General features: G+C 50.7%; 5 protein-coding genes and 1 non-coding gene across 6 annotated transcripts; 2 read left to right on the top strand and 4 right to left on the bottom strand.

Annotated features, from left to right (window-relative positions):
• The first annotated feature begins 2,312 nt into the window (after positions 1–2,312).
• On the top strand, positions 2,313–5,985 carry QC762_401320 (uncharacterized protein). Its single transcript, XM_062889587.1, has 2 exons — positions 2,313–4,429; positions 4,495–5,985. The coding sequence occupies exons 1-2, from the start codon at positions 2,864–2,866 to the stop codon at positions 4,510–4,512; spliced, it is 1,584 nt and encodes a 527-aa protein (XP_062743105.1). The 5' UTR covers positions 2,313–2,863; the 3' UTR covers positions 4,513–5,985.
• QC762_401310 (uncharacterized protein) lies at positions 4,632–6,320 on the bottom strand (the record flags this gene model as incomplete). The annotated part of the gene is made up of 1 exon (XM_062889586.1): positions 4,632–6,320. The coding sequence occupies one exon, from the start codon at positions 6,318–6,320 to the stop codon at positions 4,632–4,634; it is 1,689 nt and encodes a 562-aa protein (XP_062743104.1).
• Positions 6,321–6,974: 654 nt separating this feature from the next.
• Positions 6,975–7,904, top strand: QC762_401300 (uncharacterized protein; the record flags this gene model as incomplete). The annotated part of the gene is made up of 1 exon (XM_062889585.1): positions 6,975–7,904. One exon carries the CDS (start codon positions 6,975–6,977, stop codon positions 7,902–7,904), a length of 930 nt encoding a protein of 309 aa, XP_062743103.1.
• A 103-nt stretch (positions 7,905–8,007) lies between these two features.
• QC762_401290 (uncharacterized protein) lies at positions 8,008–9,349 on the bottom strand. Its single transcript, XM_062889584.1, has 3 exons — positions 8,839–9,349; positions 8,418–8,779; positions 8,008–8,369 (listed from the first exon to the last, which is right to left on the bottom strand). The coding sequence occupies exons 1-3, from the start codon at positions 9,107–9,109 to the stop codon at positions 8,118–8,120; spliced, it is 885 nt and encodes a 294-aa protein (XP_062743102.1). The 5' UTR covers positions 9,110–9,349; the 3' UTR covers positions 8,008–8,117.
• Positions 9,350–10,883: 1,534 nt separating this feature from the next.
• Positions 10,884–12,819, bottom strand: QC762_401280 (uncharacterized protein). Its single transcript, XM_062889583.1, has 2 exons — positions 12,121–12,819; positions 10,884–12,061 (listed from the first exon to the last, which is right to left on the bottom strand). The coding sequence occupies exons 1-2, from the start codon at positions 12,597–12,599 to the stop codon at positions 11,686–11,688; spliced, it is 855 nt and encodes a 284-aa protein (XP_062743101.1). The 5' UTR covers positions 12,600–12,819; the 3' UTR covers positions 10,884–11,685.
• QC762_0062350 lies at positions 10,991–11,062 on the bottom strand. Its single transcript has one exon. It is a non-coding gene; the product is annotated as a tRNA-Glu (tRNA).
• Positions 12,820–14,903: the final 2,084 nt, after the last annotated feature.

Raw genomic sequence — 14,903 nt, 5'->3', positions numbered from 1 at the left:
CTCGCCGAACTATAAGACGGGTACCACATCCTTGCTATTGATCTCGATCGTGTTTTTCTTCATCTCCCCTCGTGTTCCAATATTCCTATATTCTGTAAAAACCCACTGATTGGTTACAGTTTATTCGTCTCAAAGCTCTGTACTACTTCGAGCAGGTCTCGAGATGTAGATCCGGGAAGTTCGCACGACTATCGAGCGGGTCTCGAGGACGCCGATCCGCGCAGTGCGTACCAACTTCGATCAGGCCTCGAAGTCCCAGCTGCGCACAGCAGTCGGAATCCTCATCACTCCCGTGACGCTCGTGCTCACTGGGCTGGCCCTAACAGCTGGTAAGAACCCCGGCTTCATGGAAGACTACCATATTCTCATGTTAAACACCTCCACACTGGGCCAAAACTTCGTCCCATTACCGATAAGCGGAGGGGGTGGTCCCTGGCCCACATCTTGTGGGCCTCTCGGAGGAATCCTCGGTAAGCTGTGTTCAGACGTAACCGCGGCGATTGGGTCGGCCGTTAGTTGGCCTTGCGCAGCTCTTAGGCGTCGAGGATGATATCGCTAATAAGCTCGCGAAGGAAATAGGGGTCTAGCAATGGTATTTCCTCTATGTTAGGGACGTTTGCCAGGGTATTTTTACCCTATATATAACGATTCCCGGGCTGGATACAACGTGACCAGTTGTACGTAGCCTCTGAAATTTTGTAGGCACCGTTCCCGTTTATATACCTACGAGTACCTTGTTGCTGACCCTTAAAAGCCCTTTTCACCATCTCCGTGCTCCTCAATCGCCAGTTAAATATTGGTCCTTTACACTTGAACCTGACCAGGCTTGGCTTAAAACAGGACCTCTTGAATGAGTTGGACAAGATCCCGGGTCCGTTCCAAGCCCTGGCTGGCTGTTATATTTTGGCTGTTTCCTTTTCGGGCTTGTCTCTGATTCTCTTTATTGGTTGGCTCTTTCGGCCTACCTTGTTTATGTCTTGGGCAAATCTTGTCGTTGGCTGTAAATTCTAGTGCCCTGTATTCGCTCGTCTGGAAACATATCTATCCCCGATTTCCAGTCATGTTCGATAGAGTACAAGCGGAAGCGACATTTTGGGATGCTGGCGCGAAAATTCTGCCCAAGTTATTTAGGACAAGGCCGATGAATTAAAGGAGTATAAGCAGTTGGTAGCGTCCTCGCTCACTTCTCATCCTGCTTCCACTTCTCCTCCCGCATCTGCCTCTCCTTCTCCTTGATCTCACGCTTCATATTTACAATTTCCTTCTCTTCTCCAGAGACTCCTTCTTCAAACATTCCCGAACTGCCAGAGGCGATAAGTAAATCCATAGTCTTTTGGTCATTAATATGTACTTTTGCCTCCTCAATGATATGGCCTGCTTGGAGTGCTTCTGCTTCGCCTGAAGTATGACTCCATCGTGTTAGATCTGGATCGTCGGCCATGGCTGAGGCCTGTGCAGCGGCCGATAGAAACTCGGAGTGGCAATAGAGCTTAAAATGCCTCGAGTTGAGATTAATTGTGTCGAGACGCAGCTTTGGGGCCTGCTGCACGACTTGTTGGCGAATCGGGTGGAAATGATGAACGGGCTGTCGAAGGTGTCGCGGCGGCTTATAGCTCGAAGGACAACATTCAAGTCGAGTTTGGAGACCATGCTGCCAAACCACAGAAAAGCACTCAGGACTTGTTGCTTGCATGAAGCATTCGCTATCATATGTTATTCACAACCTAGCAGTAATGGGAGCCAATGAGAACTAGTTAAAAGGAAATGCGTCTTTGCCAGAGGTCCCTGCTCGGCGCATCTAGACAGTCGTGTTGTGAATGGGAAATCCATTAGCTCGACCCGAGGCGGGAGTGTGCGTTGGCGCGCAGAGCAGCTCCAAGACCCCGCCATCTCCTAACCGCAGGAAACTCCCGCTTCTATTTCTTAAAGCACGTCTAACGCGTGCTACAGGGCCCAAAATCGAAATGTTGATGGTCAGGCTGCACGAACTGCTTTCATATCGTCAGTCAGTCTGGATGCCAACTAGCTGTGCCCAAGCTGAACCACCCTGGTGAACGAAGACAAAAATTCTCTCTCACTGTCTCCACAGTAATGTCATTTACCAAAATTCACATTAATTCCCCGGAGGTGTCTCCGTTCACCCAACCACATCCGATTCTGGACACCACCTATACGTAAGTCTCGTGTAGAACTTGTTCGAAGAGTGACTTCTACGTTGAGGCAGTGGGGGAGTTTCGCTCGTACCCTATTGGGGGAGATTGAGGGGCAAGTGCGGGGTTATTTTTGATAACGATAGTTGGGTCTCATTTCATTCTGTCCCAAAATTTTCCAGACTATGGCCATCAGGCCTCTTTCAATTCCAAACTCATTTTAGTATTTGATCTCGTCCGTGAGCCTGCAAGCATCTAGCGCCGTGGGACTCGGTATATTCCAAACCAAACTGCGACCGCAATCAAGTCTCAGTGCCGCTTTCGAACACATCTCACCAACACTCAGGCAGACACCGAGCCACGGCTATCACATGCCAGTGCCCGACGTAAGGTAGATTTATTATCAGACCTAGCCACTTGATAATTCCAGCAATCAGGGCGATCAGATCAACGATCGTAGTTACGAATATATTTTATACCACCTTTTTGCTCCCGAGTTTTCAGGTGGATATGGTCGTATGTGAAAGGATCGAATGGTCCTACGCCTCACAAAGGTCTGGGGATGTCATCGTAGTCATCGAAGCAAGGTGGCTGGTTAGAGGCAGGACGGGAGCCACTCACATCGCATCACGGCCCAACACCTCTCGCGAATCCGACAGTGTCAGAGGTTTGTATTCTCTACCTCAAACATCTCATCGTTTTACTTTGATATTATGGAGAACCCCGAAAAAACAGCTGGTGGACAGACCGACGATCTTCACTCCATGCCATGCGTCCTGAAGCTTCCCTTCGAGTCCCTTTCCACGGCCCCCATTTTTCTCGACCAAGTACCCGCAGCTCGGTACCGTTTCATCGACGCCAAACCCTTCGCCAACGGCAGTTATCTCCGAGTAGTCGAAACAGACATCCTGCCCAAAAACCGCTACGCCGCCATCTCCTACGTCTGGAAAGGCGTCCCCCCCTTAAACCCCACCGCCAACCCACCCCCAACAATGACCATCAAATCCGCCTTCAACGCCGACCCCATCTCCCTCCCCGCCCTCCGCACCGCCTGCCGCGCCGCCCTCCAGCTTGAATGCCCCCTCCTCTGGCTCGACGGCCTCTGCATCAAGCAAGGGGACGAAGACGACAAGGCTTGGCAGATCCAGAGAATGTTCTCCATCTATGAGCACTGCCACGTCTGTCTCATCCTCCCTGGAGGTTTGTCACGACTTGTCGCCCTTGAGGAAGAAACCAACTGGGTCTCCCGCGCATGGACTCTCCAAGAAGCTATCGCGCCGCCCTGTTGCAAGGTGTTATTTTCATGGACCCATGGCACTTGTTATCTAGAGTCGCTGTTCTACTTGCATGTTGAACAAGTGGAGGGTGACGAGTCAGGGGCGGGAATGACGGAGTTGGTGTCTTTGTTGGCGGCGTCTTCTAGGGCGACTTATCTGGTTACGAAGTCGGAAGATGATCCCACGCAGGAAAAGAAACAGAAGTTGGAAATGAACTTGATAGTGGGGGATAAACGGCCCGGGGACAGGGTGCAGAGGAATGCGCTGATCGGGGCGCTGGATCTGAAGGGGAAGGAGGGGATGGCCTCGGCGATTTGGCGGGCGGCCATGATGCGTGTTGCGTATCGGCCTGTGGATATGATTCTCAGTATTATGGGCATGTTTGGAGTGTCTTTGGACGCAAGGGCATTTGGACACGATGACAGGCTAATGGCAGCACTCGCTCTCATGAGAGAGATTTTGGCTCGAGGTGGCCGGGCTGAGTGGCTTGGAGTGATTCCAAGCCTGCCTCCAGGTAAGGTTTTCTCAACTGCACCAAACATTCTGGAGCTTGGGGAAGGTGTTGAGGCACATTTGGGGGATGAAGATGCCATGGAGAATGGGTTGCTTTGGTGGTTACAGGGTGCCCCGACCGGTTTTGTCGATGAAGACGGCTATGTCAATGTCACAGCACCAGTTGCCTCTGTGATTGTGTCTGCTTCTGGGGGATCTGAAAACACCACGGGCAAGGGGGCTCACAGTATACGGGATCATGGACATCAACACTGGGACATAATCGACGTGCAAGGTGGATCATTGTTGCCACCATACGCGGTTCACCTTGGAGAAAAGAAGAACTATCTCAACGGAAGCTACCCTACTTGGTCTGACCCTGAGAATAACCTCTTTATGTTGGTAGGACAAGAGAGCGACGGAGGGCTACGAGTCGCAGGATATGCTATTGGAACAGCCCAGGTGCTTTCATCTTCTGGATGGAGCACAAATGAGACGATAAGGGTCAAGTAGATATATATCTCTAAAAGTCTATCTTTCTGTAGAAATTTCATATACTTACAGGTAGTTTGAAGATTAGATCGGTATACTGACCAAGATCCTGATGAGAGCTTTGATGAAGCCTACGTATAATGGGAACGGGCCAAATCATCCAGCGATATTTCTCCTAAGCATTCCCGTCTTCATTCACTTGTTGGTCTCTCATATACCATCACCTCTCGCCGGTCACCAGCTGGGAATCTGCGCTGTCACCAATGTCCTGAATTTGAAGCTGGAGGTTGGCTACTGGAATGGCACTGCCTTCCTCTTCCGACGACAGAAACACATCTTCCGTTTCAGTAAGTACCGGTGTGATCCTCGCGGGTCCCCTGTCTGTGGATACAGTTACAAAGCTTTCCAAGCTGGTTTCAGAATCATTCAGATGCTCCAAGTCAGCCAGCATCATCGAATGCTCTTTCGACATTGGGCCGAAGAGCTTCGAAACGAGCCTGGGTGCCTGCGAGGCTTGGAAGATAATAAGGCTCGGTAGATGCGAGGATAAGTCAAGGAGTACAACCACTTCAATAGCACTGAAGTCGCCGATCCCTTTGAATCTCACACCAAGAACCACATTGTAATGAATGCGGGCATGTGGTTGCCAGGCGCTTTCTCGGAGAAAGATCTTGTCCGCGTCATCCCACAGCGAATGGGGAACTGCATCCTCCACGTGGAACGTCTTGTTGACTTCGACGTGAAGTGAATGCTTCCGGTATCCAACGTAAATGTCGTTTATCTGACTGGGAATATCTGTAAGAAGATAGTACTCGGACTGATGATGCTGAGCATATAGAGCGTCTACAGGGACCTCGGTATCCAGCCCTGTTCTCAGAAAGATTCCCGGCCCTATCTTTGACAGTCGAAGAGCTGAGACCGATGAAGACTGCATGGTGCTGACACGTTCAGTCCAGGGACTGAAAGCACCCACAATCAAATAGTACGTTGTTCCATGAATCCAGAGAGGCATCCAAGTGTTTCGGGACACCCTGAGACCTCTTGTCGTTATGGTTATATCGGGAAGACTTGGGAGGCAATTGATGACACCCGGGATCCAAAACGCATCTGGGGAGGGTGCAAAAAGACCCTGGAGGCCCTCTGAAGAGCCTTGGCCGCTCTGGACAGAGCCCCATGCCAAAATGGTCATATCACCAATGGATTTGACAATTTCCTGCTGGAGCCTTTGGAAAGCCTGGAAGCCCTCTCCATAAATGAGAGGCATGTGAATGCCGAATATGCCAAGTAGACAGTACGCCTCATCTTCTATGCGCGTTGTCTCCCTGAAGGCCGCCCATGACATCCGCTGTGCCACAGACTTTGTCGTGAGCTCCTGCTCACGCTTTAAAATTCCGATTGGTATGCGTGTAATCCCCTTGAGTGTGACTGCAAGATCGTGTTTGGACCCCCGATAGACCCAATTCTTATCGTAAAACTTGAGCTCTGTTGGGGCGATGAGCTCTTGAAGGGTCCAACCGCGCGTAAACCAGCGGCATTTTGCAAAGTCTGAACTTGCGCTGATTTCGGTCGTTGACTCCAGATCTTCCAAGAATGCGTAGCACGTTTCTGAAGCCCGATACCAGGCATACATGGAGTTTATTGCTTCGGTAAGCTCGGCACTGCTAGACTTATCGATGCAGCAGGTATCGACCCAGGCAAAGTTCAGACCGTCAATCCGGGCAAGCTCACAAGTCGCTTTGATCTTTGCAAATCCTCTCTTTTCAGAAGGTAGAGGTTCCGTCATCATGTCCTGGAAGGTGACCTCTTCGGCGCCCCATGTATGAGAGAGCACTGCATACTTTGGATAGTCGGAAGTGGTGTACGCCGTGAACTCGCGTAACTTCAACGTTGTAGTGTCAATGAGCCTCATTATTGTTGCAGGACGAAACTAATGTTAGGGTGTCTCAGTCTCGAAGCATTGTATTTTCGTCTTTGTTCGAGCAGGTGAGTGACCGTGGGAGCATCCCTAAAGGGAGAATGGATTAAGATTCAGGAACAGGACCACCTCCATGAGGAATTCGAACCAACAAGATGAAGCTGAACTTCCATAAATGTCACGTGGTAAATAGCATGAAGGCGCTAAAGTGAGGGGGTAGCATCGAGCTACAAGTTACTAGGTAGCACAAGAGCTATACAATTGACTAAGGTAAGGTAGCTAGCTCCATAACTCAAGGTTCATGTCAGCGAACTGTTAAATTGCTGTTCGGGATACTGGCCGTGTCTTGTGTCATACACCTAACCCATCATACCTACAATTAATTCCCTCGAGCTGAATTTGTGACCTGTTGTTGGTGGCGCTATCGGACTGATATATGCCGAGACTATTACAATTTGGGACGTACCGCGGGGATATTGTACTGAGTCCGAGCACCCCGCCATGCACGCAGGAATTGGATCTCACTTCTTCATTCCATAATGCTTGCCTCAAACCCTGAACACATCGTGAGCAGGCTATCTATCAATTCGCCATCCAATTCAACTGTTAAATTCACTTAGAGACAAACTAAACATCAAGCACACCACAATGACCACTGCCCCCTGGACATTCACCCCCTTCCCGCCCCTCCCCCCAGCCTTCCTCCCCAACACCCTCTTCTACAACGCTACCTCCTCTCCCTCCTCCAACGTAACCTACCAAATCTCCCTCTCCTACCCCTTCGAATGGGGCCCTTCCTCTCTCCCCACAGCAGAAATAACCAACAAAACCGCCTTGACAGTCTACGTCACAGATGGCAACGCCCTAGCCTCAACAGCAGCCGACCACCTCAAACGCCGCAAACCCGTCGACCCCTCCCAACCCGATGCTTTGGTCGTCGGTATTGGTTACCCACTCACAGACAACGTCTACGCCCTCACCCAACGCAGCATCGACTTCGGCGCCCCCATCCCTGGCGACCCCGTTCCCTGGGGTGCAGACACCTTCATCGACTTCATCAACCTCACCCTCCGCCCCTGGGTGCAGGACACCATCTTCCCCAACGTCAACTTCACTCGGGACGCTATATACGGCCATTCAAGCGGGGGTCTCTTCGTTACCTACGCCTTGATCACGAAACCCGACTTATTCGATACATTTATCGCCGCCAGTCCATCACTTACGTTGATGAACCAGACGGTCCTAATGAATGTCACGCGGAGGTTGGGAGACGGGATGGACATCCCTGGTGACATTGAGTTTGGGCAGAATCAGACCAAGCCAGCGGTCTTTATCGGATATGGCGAGTTGGAGGATTACCCGCTGAGGAGGAGGACGCAGACGGAGTCCCAGTTTCAGGCGAGGAAGAATCTTTTGCAGAGGTTTGGGCCGGGGAGGTATAGTCATGAGCTGTTTGATCGGCTTGTGGGGAGCGGGAGGATGAGGGATGTGGCGGTGAAGGAGTATGCGGGGATGGATCATGCTGCTGTGGGGGGGAGTGCGTTGTTGGATGGGATTGCGTATTTTTTGGATTGGTAGGAAGCCAACCGGTGGGACCAAGACAGGAGGTTTGATGGGGTGTCACAGGGGTCATTACTCAACCAAAAGCGAGGCAGTCAGTTCTTGACATCGATACTACAGCGCGAGACTTCCGTGGCTTAAACATTCTCAAGGTGGATCCTTCATTGTTGCTGGTATTTACGTGCCTATCAGTTCTATGTACTCATCGTCCCTTTATTCGCCGCGAGTGGCCTAGTTACCAGCCAGCGACTCTCTGATATAGTTGAGAAGAGGCGGTCCAATCTTGGTGGCGAGGAACTGATCACCAGCAATGCTAGGGTGGACACCATCACGCAGGTCGGAAGTCTTGTAGCCGGTGTTGCAGTCAGCAATGACGATGGGACTCTCAGTGGTGTTGAGGCCAGCAGCCCAGGCGGGGATGCGGGCGTTGAGGGCCTGGATACCCGAGTTGGAGCCAACGCCGAGGGGGATGACAAGATCGACCTATGCTGTTAGTTTTCCCTTTTCTCAAAACTTCAGCGTCAAACATACAATGATCTTCATCTTGGGGTTCGCCGCCCTCATGATCTGAACCATCTTGGTGTAGGCAGCAATGATATCATTGGTGCTTCTCCCCCTGAACACATCGTTGGTGCCAAGCATGAACTGGACGATATCGGCCGGTGTGCTCCGGAGCCAGTTGGCGAGGTAATTGTTGGCGATATCAATCGCGAGCCAGCCGGAATGACCCTCGTGGCGCTGATCCCAGTTCGTGGTCGTAGGACGGCAGCCCTGGGGGTTGGAGTTCTGAGAACCAACGTATTGGACCTGGTTGGCGAAGCCGGCCGCAGCGATCTGATCCCAGACGAAGGCCCGCCAGCAGGCGATTTCGGTGATGGAGTCACCAAGAGGCACTGTTTTTGTTAGTCAAAAAGGGAGGGGGAAAATAGGGGTAAAAGGGGGGTCCACGCACTGATGCGAAGCTTTTGCTGACGCTCGACCAGCTCAACAGGGGAGGCAACAGCCAACCCGGCGAGGGCAATGGTGAGGAGGTTGGAGAGTTGCATCTTGAAGCTCTGCGGTGCCTGTTTGAGTAGATGATCGTAATGAATTGGTGCTAACAAAGCCAGGAGATCAGCCTTCTTATCACCCTCCCAAAGCTCGTGCCCAGAGTCTTGCGTGGCTCGGTGCAACCGAAGAGACCTGTCAACCTGCGTGGAAGGTTCTCCTGCGCAGGTCTTCATCAGCCCGGGGAATCCGCTTAAAACGGTTCATTATGGTTCTGGTTTCTGGAACGCCCCAATAACCGGTAGTTCGTCGTGGGGTACAAGCGTAGTGGTGCATTCCAATCCCCCGGACGCAACGTTATTGCCATGAACGCCAACCACAGCAGCTGATCGATATACGTCTGTCATCTATCTCTCGTATGGATGAAGGGAAGGTTTTATACATCTGAGGCCCTCTGAGCAAGGACCAGACCCGACTACAAGCGTCAGGGAAAGATTGGGGCGCTTGCTAACCCGCGCAACAAGAGGCTGAGACTTTTTTACACTTTGGGTCGTCAGGTGGCCCCTGTCTTGCCCCTGCGCTCTGATTGGGATCATGTTTGGTATACCCGGGAATGATAGATTGCCCGTGCGGAGACGGAAGTGCTTGGTTTCATCTACGGTTAATTTACCCCGTGCCTCGGGTCTAAAGACGGAATATCGATCAGGTTGAAGTGGGTCAAGGCGGTGCAGATGGCACGGATTTCGACGTTTTGGTCTTCGAAAACCGGCGGAAGAGAAGAAGGTATTCCCATCCCAGAGCGGAGAGGGTATCCGCTGTTGGTGAGAGCTCCACTGACGTTATATTGATATGGTTTCGCTTCGTGGGCCGACGGAGAGTTCATCGGACATTTCCCACGTGGAGTATGATGGTGACATCGTATTCCTCAGTCTCAGCGCAAAGCTGTTGGATCTGCCTCAGCCTTGAGCTGCGAGCAGGTGCCATCGTAGGATTCTGCATTTGCGCCTTTGGAATGTCTGTTCTAGTGAAAACCAAGTTTGGGACTCAAGACAACAACCAAGATCTCACCAGATGATGAGACAGTCCAGCAATACTACTGTTACAGTGGGAGAGCTTGACAGTTGGAGCGCAGCACGTGGCTGTTCCATCTCACGGTACTTGAAGAGGGGCTTTCTGCACTGTTGAGTGCTTCTATGCGTCCAGAGCCTCTGAATCACACTTCCTGTCGTCCGGACCCACAGTGATAAGTCCTTATATGCACCGTTGTAGGCGAGCGAATGAGGCAACTAAGACCGGTGATGTTGAGACCGAGGGTTAGCTTTACACCGAGATGCTTCGAAGAGGCACTGGGCATGGGAACTGATGTAGGAACACTACAATGACGGGGTATGGTCTCGTTAGCTTTGGTCGTTTGAGAATGGAAATGCTTGACCAAGGTAGAAGCTCCAGTGCTTCTTCACCGTATGCTCGGGTCTTGCGGTATCTGTTAATCGAAGAATGTTCAAGATGACCGGAACCTGCCCCTTGGGATTACGATGAGTTCGAGAGGCTGTTCGCGATGTAGGCAATGAGCCAGGCTCTCCGACCTTGGCGTTCTGACGACAAATCCGTCTTTATGATATCCTTCCGTCCGAAATACGCGTATCTCCGTGCTGTCTTGACATGAGGAAGCCTTTGTAGACTCAGGCTGTTTGCTAACCGAAAGCGAGTCTTGTTCCTTTCCGGTGTGAGTGGGACACGAAAAGGTCTGAAACCTATCAACAAACGCTTCTTGAACCTCGCCCAAGGATATCCTAGATAGGTATTCTATCCCTGGCAGAGTCTCTGAAGTATGTGTTCAAAAGGCTGTTCTTATAGAGCGCTGCAGAAATATCCGAGGGAAGTCATAGCATAAAGTAAGTACCTGCTCTGAATATTCTGAAATTCTGTCTCGGAGCCAGATCCAGACAGTCTCGTCTGTTCTGCCCAAGTCTCCGCACTAAAGAAAAATGGCCAGACAATGCCAAAAATCAGCCCGTTGCCCTGACAGCCAACAAAACACCTCTCCAGACTCGGAGCAACAACCTGGATCGAGAAAAAATGCTGCCACCATCATCAGATGGTTGGAACGTAATCGACTCCGGTACGGGGAATCGAACCCCGAGCTTCGCGGTGAAAACGCGATATGTTAACCGTTACACTATACCGGACTGCTTTGATGGAGACTAATTGAGGGATTTGCTTTGATGTGTCAAAGAGGCGCAGCTTTGTGGGGACGTTGGGCGTTGGTTGGGCTGGCGCGAGTCAAGCTTCAACACCATCCAGAAGAGGATCACCAGTGACGAGTCAAAGTGGGGCTTGGCTGCAAGGACAAATGTCTGTGGGTGGGTGGCTTGGCATGTGAACTTGGGAGAGCCACAAAAGCTTTTGCAGACTCTGGGATGCGGTTTCTGGTGGAAAGGGACCTTGAAGTGTTTGTGTCAGGTCAAAACCAATCTGCTATGAATTGTTTCCTCCACAAAGACATATTACCTGTCCAGAATGAGTGTGTCGTTTGGTCTGCGGAAAATTCTTGTTGGGTCAGTCGTCTCAGGGTATGAGGGCTATGCACGGGGTTAGGGTTATATCAGCGTAAGTTCGTCTACGAGACAGCCAACTTCCATTACATCCCAGGTTAATGGTTCTGCAACCCCTGAAAGCCCAGAGAGTGTATGACATTGTTTTTTTGAGGGTCACTTGAAATAACGATTTTCACAATTGGCCCTCCAACAATGTGTTATCGCCCCCGTGTATTTTGCTTTGTGTCCGGCTAGTCACCCCTAGATCAGTCCCCCTACTCAAACTTGTCAACTCGATGCTTCAGTCTAAAAGCCAGTAGAGCTGGAAGCTGCGTAAAGTTTGTGCTCGACTCTACTCTCTTCTCATCAAGATCATCCTCGGTAAAAGCTGGCTCTTCGATTGCATCCATGACAAGCTTCCCATCCTTGAGAAAGATAGCCAGAAGCTCATGAATGGGGCGATGGTAGTACGTCTGTTTGACTGGCTGATTCGGGCAAGCAATTCCTTTTGCCGGTGCAACATCAAGATACTCTGTGATGACTTTTGACCGCGTCGTCACTTGCTCACCGGTGGCGGGGTCGAATGAGATGGAGATCGACTTGGTTGCGTTGGAGGTGAAAAAGACGGGATGAAGAACAGTGGCGACGAATCTATGGAGAGGCATTAGTTCAAGAAGAACGGAAGGTTCCAGCACGAATGCATTACATACACTCCACCAGGATTAAGAAGTCGGGGCAGGGCAGTTGCGAGAACATCCAGTCTTTCGATATCCATGAGAGCCATGTTTATGACAATGACATCAAAGAGTCTTCCGTGCCAATGAAATTCTTCGAGGGCTCTCATGTCCTGCTCCGAAGTAACGTCGGTTCTGTGGCATGTAAACCTCTTGGGATCACACCCTCCGGAGGCAAAGTTGCGCTTAGCGATTTCCAGCATTTCGCCGCTGGCATCTGTCGCCAGGACCCAGCCTGCTCCTCGATCAAGCATCCAGCGGGCAACCACTCCATTGCCAGTCGCTAAATCTAAGCATCTCGCATCACGGTGAAGATGCTTAGCAAGAAAGCGGTGGAGGCAGGGAGCCTGGAGACGGTGATAATATTTGTTGCCTCCAGGGGTGATGGCTTCATCCCAAAAAGATGCAATGCTGTCCCAGGCTTGAACTGGGGTTGGCTCTGAGGGTTTGGACATACTGTGTTTGTGCTGTGGTAGGTCTCGAGGAATTTGGGGGATTAATAGTAGGCCGATGTAGTGTGGAAATTTTCTTAACTCTACAGCTTGTACGGGGTAAATAATAATGAATACTTGCCAGGCTGTGTAAACGGACTTCAGTGACTCACGTTTTTACGGGTACATGCATGAGACAAACATCGTGCATCATCATTGGCTTATACTTTTAAGAGTATGCATTGAACTGCTTATGTCCGTTTGTAAGATGGACAAAAGACACACCGAAGATCTTCTGAAGGTCAATTCTCAGTTCCAACTTCAAGTCTCGCGATATGTGGGGCGAGTTGGTGATCGAGGCACGAGTTGCCTTGAGGTCGGCCACTTCAAACTTGATTGGTTAAGGGGATTCGATATCATAATCAGTGGGACCAACAACGTCGACAAGCCTATAAGAGCCATTTCTCCCCGCTCACGGTTTGCTTCCCTACCTACCTACCTGAGGTACATCTCATTTCTCCTCATGTCGCCGCCATCGCATCTGAAATCATCATGCTCGGCCACCTCCCCGTCGAACTTCTGCATGACATAATTACATGCCTCTTATTGGAAGACGTCAAATCGTTGTCCAGTGTGTCTAAGCTGTTCCACTCAATATGTGCACCGAAACTCTGGAAATCGATCCACATCGATATACCTCGCGTTAAGCGTAAGCGATGCATCTTGGACATCGACCGCGTTGCTCAGTGCGCATCGGCTCTCCAAAGTGCCACTCCCGCGTTGCGCAACGCCAAACACCTCACCTTTAGTCGGGATTTGCGATGGTCAGCGTGGCAAGCATTGCATGTGGACACAAAACCTGAAGAAGAGATTGGAGAGAATGCAAATGAAGTGGAACCCGAAAAGATACCCAATGTGCCTTGCTTGCACGTCCAACCTCATGACGGAGCAGACTCGATTGGACAAGAAAAGGGGGTGATTGACGGAGCTCTTGTCGGAAGAGACCAATTGCCAGTTGATGATCTTTCTCGTTTTTGTCAAATGGCGGACTCTGTCCTTGAGCGCATCCCTACCTGTCAATTAGATGGCTTCAGCTGGGACCTTGCTATATGAATCTCCAGCAGTGTTCTGGATACCCTACATGCTAGGCAACCCCAACTGAGGTCTCTCCGGCTCATCACAGATGGGGGGTGCTTGGATTCACACAAAGAAATCCCAATAGCTTTTCGTCATCTGACCCACATCAGCTGGCATCAGCCCCCCAATGTTTTGCTTGGCTCATTGGGAGAGTGTTTGAAGAGGAACCGAGAGCATCTCACCGAGCTGGACGTCACATTGGCATACCCCTGTGTCACGGAGGATGACATGGATGTCGACCCTGATCATGGCAACCTTGACACGCCGTGGGATTGGCTTGATACCACTTTGACACCTTTCCGTAGGGTCCTTCCAGAGACACGACCTCTGTTCCCAGTGTTCACGGTCCTATCACTAAACAATGTCTCCCTTGGCGGACAGATGAGAGAGGCCATTGATATCACGACGGTAAAGACTCTTACGATACGCAATTGCCACTTGTGGGAACGACTCCTAGAACGATCCGTGGCCACAACAACTCCATTGTGTCTTGAGCAGTTCGAGATTCAATCACACGAGGACGATGAAGAAAACCAAGAAGAAGAAATCATCCTGTTTCTGTCATCTTTCCGAGGACTGAAAGAGCTGTTTCTCGGGTTCACCAAGGCCGTCATACCGTGCAGTCTTCCATCCCCGACTAGGCCTGATCCATCAACAATGATTCCTTTATGGGATGCTATTGCACACCATCATGCCACATTGAAAAAACTGGTCGTGCACCAACGCGGAGATCGCCCAGGGCCAGGTTATCGCTCAAGAAGGGCCGACCCAGTTCATGATGGCTGTCATTTTGATATCCCAGAGTCAGAGAGAGACAGGTGGAAGATCTCTCCTACTTTCCATCCCATGTCACTGCTTGATCTTGAGTGTCTCGGCTTTCCGTATGATACAAACGAGCATTTTGAGTCATTAGTGAGTAGACTGCTAGTAATTCCTGTCGTTGATTACCTCTGATCTAACATTTTTTCATCATCTATGCAGAAAGAGATACTGGGGCCTTTCGCCTTGAAGTCCACTCTCAAACTCTTGCATTTTAGGCAAACTGGGTCCCACCTCAAAGCCAGAGGATCACGGGCACTTGAATATCCCCAAAAGACATCAGGTATCGGTTCCAGCTCTAGGATTCGTTCCACGTTTAGGTTTGACAAATACTTGGCTGTCGTGCCCCCTGACGAACTTGAAAAAATGGTC

This window comes from Podospora pseudocomata, chromosome 4 (genome assembly GCF_035222375.1).
Source record: "Podospora pseudocomata strain CBS 415.72m chromosome 4, whole genome shotgun sequence".
Lineage (NCBI taxonomy): Eukaryota > Fungi > Ascomycota > Sordariomycetes > Sordariales > Podosporaceae > Podospora > Podospora pseudocomata.
Note: the sequence above shows the minus strand (reverse complement) of the source record. Positions and strands in the feature narration are given on the sequence as shown.

What these genes read in the sequence shown, in the direction of transcription:
- QC762_401320 (XM_062889587.1), top strand. Translation starts at nt 2,864, where the DNA reads ATGGAGAACCCCGAAAAAACAGCTGGTGGACAGACCGACGATCTTCAC.
- QC762_401290 (XM_062889584.1), bottom strand. Translation starts at nt 9,109, where the DNA reads ATGAAGACCTGCGCAGGAGAACCTTCCACGCAGGTTGACAGGTCTCTT. An exon ending in TCAGCAAAAGCTTCGCATCA is followed by an intron (nt 8,780 to 8,838) that starts GTGCGTGGACCC and finishes TAACAAAAACAG; the next exon opens with TGCCTCTTGGTGACTCCATC. An exon ending in ACCCCAAGATGAAGATCATT is followed by an intron (nt 8,370 to 8,417) that starts GTATGTTTGACG and finishes CTAACAGCATAG; the next exon opens with GTCGATCTTGTCATCCCCCT.
- QC762_401280 (XM_062889583.1), bottom strand. Translation starts at nt 12,599, where the DNA reads ATGTCCAAACCCTCAGAGCCAACCCCAGTTCAAGCCTGGGACAGCATT. An exon ending in CTTCTTAATCCTGGTGGAGT is followed by an intron (nt 12,062 to 12,120) that starts GTATGTAATGCA and finishes GCCTCTCCATAG; the next exon opens with ATTCGTCGCCACTGTTCTTC.